This window comes from Hyalella azteca, unplaced genomic scaffold (assembly GCF_000764305.2).
Source record: "Hyalella azteca isolate HAZT.00-mixed unplaced genomic scaffold, Hazt_2.0.2 contig1694, whole genome shotgun sequence".
Lineage (NCBI taxonomy): Eukaryota > Metazoa > Arthropoda > Malacostraca > Amphipoda > Hyalellidae > Hyalella > Hyalella azteca.
This window is the reverse complement of record NW_025931998.1, coordinates 22878-28699: the sequence shown is the minus strand read 5'-3', so window position 1 is coordinate 28699 and position 5822 is coordinate 22878. Positions and strand designations below refer to the sequence as shown.

The 5822-nt window shown below is 41.7% G+C and overlaps 1 protein-coding gene across 1 annotated transcript in view; it reads left to right on the top strand.

Moving 5' to 3' along the window:
- Window positions 1-3576, top strand: part of LOC125178854 — a 19330-nt gene extending 15754 nt beyond the window's left edge. Inside the window, exons 12-14 of the mRNA XM_047883588.1 lie at window positions 893-1040; window positions 1927-2055; window positions 2821-3576. Of these exons, the coding sequence (XP_047739544.1) occupies window positions 893-1040; window positions 1927-2055; window positions 2821-2860 (317 nt within the window). The 3' untranslated portion in view covers window positions 2861-3576. The remainder of the gene's footprint in view (window positions 1-892; window positions 1041-1926; window positions 2056-2820) is intronic.
- The last annotated feature ends 2246 nt before the right edge of the window (window positions 3577-5822 follow it).

The following is a 5822-nucleotide window of genomic DNA, read 5'->3' as shown; positions in this document are numbered from 1 at the left end:
AGCGACAAGCGTGCTGCTCTAGCGACAAGCGTGCTGCTCTAGCGACAAGCGTGCTGCTCTAGCGACAAGCGTGCTGCTCTAGCGACAAGCGTGCTGCTCTAGTGACAAGCGTGCTGCTCTAGCGACAAGCGTGCTGCTCTAGCGACAAGCGTGCTGCCCTAGCGACAAGCGTTCTGCTCTAGCGACAAGCGTGCTGCTCTAGCGACAAGCGTGCTGCACTAGCGACAAGCGTGCTGCTGTAGCGACAAGCGTGCTGCTCTAGCGACAAGCAAGCTACTATAGCAACACTTGTATGCTGCTCTAGTAACATCCGTGCTGCTGTAAGCGCATAGATTGCTTGAAAAACCTGGAATCATAGACAAGGACGGATTTCGATGCTTTGATTTCTGCATCGAAATCTTTATATTAAAAGCAATTAGTGAGTTACATGTGGACGTTCGTGAGTGGTTCAGGAGTCGTGGGGAATTGCTGAGGAGTGCAGGAGGACGAGGAGACTTCCGAGGAGTTTATGTGTATGAGAATTATTGCTATCTAATTGTATATATCTATCTTATTGCTATCTATACAGGAGGATATGCAGGCTTACAAAAGAGAGCACAAGGGCGAGCAGGCTTGCTAAGGAGTGCACAAGGGCGTGCAGGCTTGCCAAGCAGTGCATGAGAACGTGTAGGTTTGCCAAGCAGTGCATGAGGACGTGTAGGCTTGCCAAGCAGTGCATGAGGACGTGCATATAATCTGCTGAAGACTCCATGATGTTTGGGAACTGTGCTGCAAACAGGGTTCGTTGGAGTAATTATCTGCACACTTTATTTACCATTCCACCGTGTGATCAAAAACTCATGAAAAATGTGTTGAGATTGACCAGTAAACTTCATTTCCTTTCTCCCAACAGGCGTTTATACGCTAGTGACTGACATAGCCATGTTAGCAGTGCCACTACCAGACACGCCTCCTCCCCGGCTGCTCGTGATGGGATGGACGGCGGGGAGCTGGGAGGCTGTGGCCCAGACGGTGCAGGCTTATGCACCCATCAGCAAGAGGTCAGTTGTGTAGTTGCCTGATGTGGGCCTAATGTTATCAGTAATACTCTGATAATATATAAGTAAGTAATATAATATAATATAAATTATTTATATATAATAATATAAGTAATATTTTGTTCACATAAGCACCACAATATGCATTGATTATTATTGCTGGTATTTTAGTTCCGTGGCAGGTTGATGGCGGACGAAAGGTCGTCGTCTGTTGACTGGAGACCCCCAATTTACGCCCAACAAAATTTAAAGAAGTACAATATAGCTTGTTAACAATTCTATTACAATGTACCAGTGAGCCATACATATCTTTTTATATATAAAAGGAACGTGAGGACTCCTAACTAACAATATTGTTCCCCTCTATTGATGCTACGACAGGTTACATGGTCTATGCAGTTACGAATAAATAGGCGCGTAACATTTATGTATAATTTATTCTGTTCAATTAACAATTTTGACCGCGACCATCATGATTGTCCGCTAAACGCAGCAACAATATCATGTTGACGTTGCAGCATTTCCTCCTTGTCGCACCCTGGGGGCACGTAGCCGCAGAGTTGCCGGAGGGGCAAGGGAGTGACTCCTTATTTCCAAGCGCGTGGATATTAGGAAACATTATTAAGAGAAATGAGAGGGTCCAAATAGCCCTTATACTCTCCAAGTTTGCTCTTTTGCGAGTCATCACGACCCAGTTTGACCTGCATCAGTGCTACGCTCTCTGATCGTGCTGAGTGTAAGAAAGAGGGTCACTATTTGGACCATTTGATCAATTCATTTTCTCAGTGAATGGGCTGCAGGCATAATAGCATGCGAAGTATTATCCCTTCCAGCAGTCAGTGGAATTAATTTATCCATTTAGTTGTAATGTTATTATATTGTATCGCAGGTACGGGGCCATTAAACTGAGTAGGCAACTAGAGTTGAGCGCGGAGGAGGTGCGACGGCTGCTGGCGCACCTGCACGAAGCTGGGATCAGGACAAGCGACACGGGCGCCACGCGCAGCGACATTGACGAGTGAGGATGTATGGGGTTGGGAGGGCTGTAGTGGGGGATGGTGTGGCGTTAGGATAGCTGCAATGGGGGATGGTATGGGGTTGGGAGGGCTGTAGTTGGGATGTCGTGGGGTTGGGAGGGCTACAGTGGGGGATGGTGTGGCGTTAGGATAGCTGCAATGGTGGATGGTATGGGGTTGGGAGGGGCTATAGTGGGGGATGGGGTGGGGTTAGGATAGCTGCAATGGTGGATGGTATGGGGTTGGGAGGGCTGTAGTAGGAGATGGTGTGAGGTTGGCAAGGCTGCAGTGGGGGATGGTCTGGGTTTGGGAGGGCTGTAGTGGGGAATAGTGTTGGGCTGGGAGGGCTGTAGTTGGGATGTCGTGGGGTTGGGAGGGCTGTAGTGGGGGATGGTGTGGGGTTAGGATAGCTGTAGTGGGGGATGGTGTGGGGTTAGGATAGCTGTATTGGGGGATGTTGTAGGGCTAGAATAGCTGTAGTGGGGGATGGTGTGGGGCTAGGAAGGCTATAGTGGGATGATGCGGGGTTAGGAGGGCTGTAATGGGGGATGGTGTGGGGGTTAGGACAGCTTCAGTAAATAGTACAACAGAATGGACGTTGAATTTGAAGCCGCAAATTGTTAGGTAGTGAAGGCACACGTTGCTTCCTCATGCCTGATGTGGGGTTAAGTAAGGCAACTTTAGAGACGATGTGCAGTGAGTTAATTTACAGTCACTACATTCACGGCGCGCGGGTCGTCGCAGTGACGTCCATTTCTTCTCTACAGTCATGGATGGCTTCGTCTTCGAATTTGCGGCGACCTGTAACTTCCTGCCCGAGACGTGGACCGAGCGAACGAGAAGTGGCGCCGGTTCTGGAGTTCCTGCATTGCTGGAACGCATAACGCGGACTGACCGTAATATCCTGCTGTATCCGTGGGTTGTTTATGCATGCCAGATGTCCTGTGACGTTGAAAGCAGTTAGTCATCATAATGTAGCTGAACTTTCCGCTTGAGGATTTCATGCTCTCCACGTCGGTAACCAAGTTTGATAAAATGCCACTGCAGGTGCTGTATTCCCTAGTTATCTTGACTATTTAGGATTGTTTTGATGTCTATATTAGTTGAGAGTTCCACACTTGTTCTCCAGGCTGGAAGGCCTCGCGAGCTTTATTGCTCGCCTGCCAAGCCATGCCAACGCTAAGCATGGCACGTCCGTATCCATGTAACGTGTCCATATTTGCCGCGTGCAGGCGGCCTCGTTATTGATTGCATCTTCACTGTAATGATTTATTCGCTCTTGTTACTTATTAACAATTTTTACTTGAAATTAAAGGGAGTATTTCCGTCAAAAATCTTAAAATTTAGACTTTTCCATTTCTTATGCAAACGTAGAAGAACTGCGTCAAGGAACTGCGTATTTAAAGAGCCCATGCAAAGCCAAGTTTGTGCGTTCATTTGTTCATTCACGAGAGCCAAGAAAGCGCAAGTAAGACCTATATCTTCAATGATCAAAAATTTCTGTTCTTTAGCTCTCCTAAAAACTTTATATTTTCATCTTAAAAATCTATCTCCTCCTATGATTTTTAAGCTACAACATTGAAAGATATGCCATTCGATTTGTAAAAAATGTCTACCGATTCCTTGTAATTTTTTTTCGATTTCGTTGAATTATATACTTGAAAAACGGGCGTGGCGCGACGAGAAACTGAAAACAATTCCTCCTACCCAAAAAATAGACTGTGAAGAAGTTATCGGGGGATCGCTAAATATGGTGTTTAAGAATCGAATGAAGGTATATCTATCGATGTACTTTCATGAATTATTTACTTATATTGTTTTGAACCTACTGATTATATAATTATTGTTATGATTACTTTATTCGTGATTCAATTTGCTTCATTGTTCTTCCTTTGTTTCAAGAATAAACGATTCGAGTTGCTAAATCGCAGCTTTATTATCGTTCCTTCTTTTCAAGAACAAATGAGTTGAGTTGCCATGTCGTATTTCCCTGTTGTGCCAATCGTCTCAAGTTATTGCGAACATTTTTGTTCACAGAAACAAATTGGCTAACTAAGCATCAGTAAATTCACTAGCTTGTAATTACTGAAAGGGAACACTGGAACCAAATTATCGCACGTTATTTTTCAGTTGCGTATGATATTAATTAGTTTCTGGTCTCGTATGTGGTCAGCATATATGAAATTTTCAACATCAACATATCTAGTGCAGGCAATGATAACAAGAACTCTTAATTTTTTCTCATAACTTTTTCCGCAACAGACATATAGCCTCGAAAGTCTTTACCAAAACGTGACCCTTCCCCTGTTGCTCATACTCGAAAAGTTTCAGTTTTGGAAATTATCTCGAGATTTGATAAATGTTATATTCCATGTGAAAAGCCTTGAATGCCTAATAATTTAGATCTACACAGAAATTGAAAATAATGTTAAAAATAGCGAATATAAGGGCCATAGTGAATTACTCAAATCGGATGTTTATTGAAATTTATATTATGTCATCAAAATACTCCAAATTGACATTTAAAGGATAATATGAAATTGTGCGAGAACCACGAAAATCCCTATCGTCACTATACGGACTTTGGCATGAATGAGGTATCTGTTGCTGTTTTTTATTAGTCTTGAATGACTATAGATCAAGCTAGAGGATCCTGTAATATATTCATTACTATAAATGGTGAGTTTTTTCTGTACGCGAAATAAAGGTGTCTTATTAGAAATCCGCAGTTTAAACCCAATCTAGCCGATAATGAGAAAAGTTGTAAAAATGTAGACAATTATATGGCTAAAACTTAAGTATATTATTCATAGGACCTATACTGAGCTCTACGGGTGTAATGCTAAAAAGGCATCCGGCACGACGCCACTCTGCAGTTTCCGCAGCTTAAAAATATCTTATTATAGAAAGCATAAAACTATACTGGAAACAATTTATAAATTGATAATTGATTTGCACACGATATTCCATTGCGCGCGAAGCTCATTGTAGAAAAAATTTGAATGCTTAGACACATTTAGAAAGATATCAAAAATGTGGAAGAAAATTAGAACGACAAGGGACTGACAAATTATTTGTTATCTTTCATTTGTTGGTTACTTAAGTAAGTTAGAGGTCAGCAAAGGTCCAGGCTTATTTGGGGCAGCAACAATAAAGTAATAAATCTAAAAAATTTCCACAGTCTTCAGTTAAATTCCATGATTCACCGTAAAGAACCACACTTCGATTTTGCCTACGACGCATCTAATTAATTTTCATTTATGAAGCAATATTTCTCTATTCGTAGTTTTATATGTTTAGATCGGGAACGGCTTATACATAGATTATACGATTTCTAAGAAAAGTCAATAGACCCAATGTTTATAGTTAGAGTCTTATCTTTGACAGCAAAAGCTTCGGTAAGACTTATTGAATTCATTATCGGAGCTGCTGTCGACAGTTTTTTGTTCATGAAAACTTAAATTATTATCTCAGATGATTTATGCAAATAGGCAATACAAATTCGATTTGATTTATTTCTGTAATATGTATTATTGACATATACTGTTTTTTTATGAGAGTACGTGATAGATATTTATACCGCGATGGCAACCCAATTGAAACAGTCTGCAAAATCATTGTTAATTTAATATTTCACTATTCAAATGAATGATGAAGCTATAATGATTAAAATTTTTCGAATTCGGAAGAACGCCATATAGAAAAATAGTTCCATTATAATTATGAGTCTAATACTTTTGTAGTGGGTATATAATGGTAGCCCTTACGT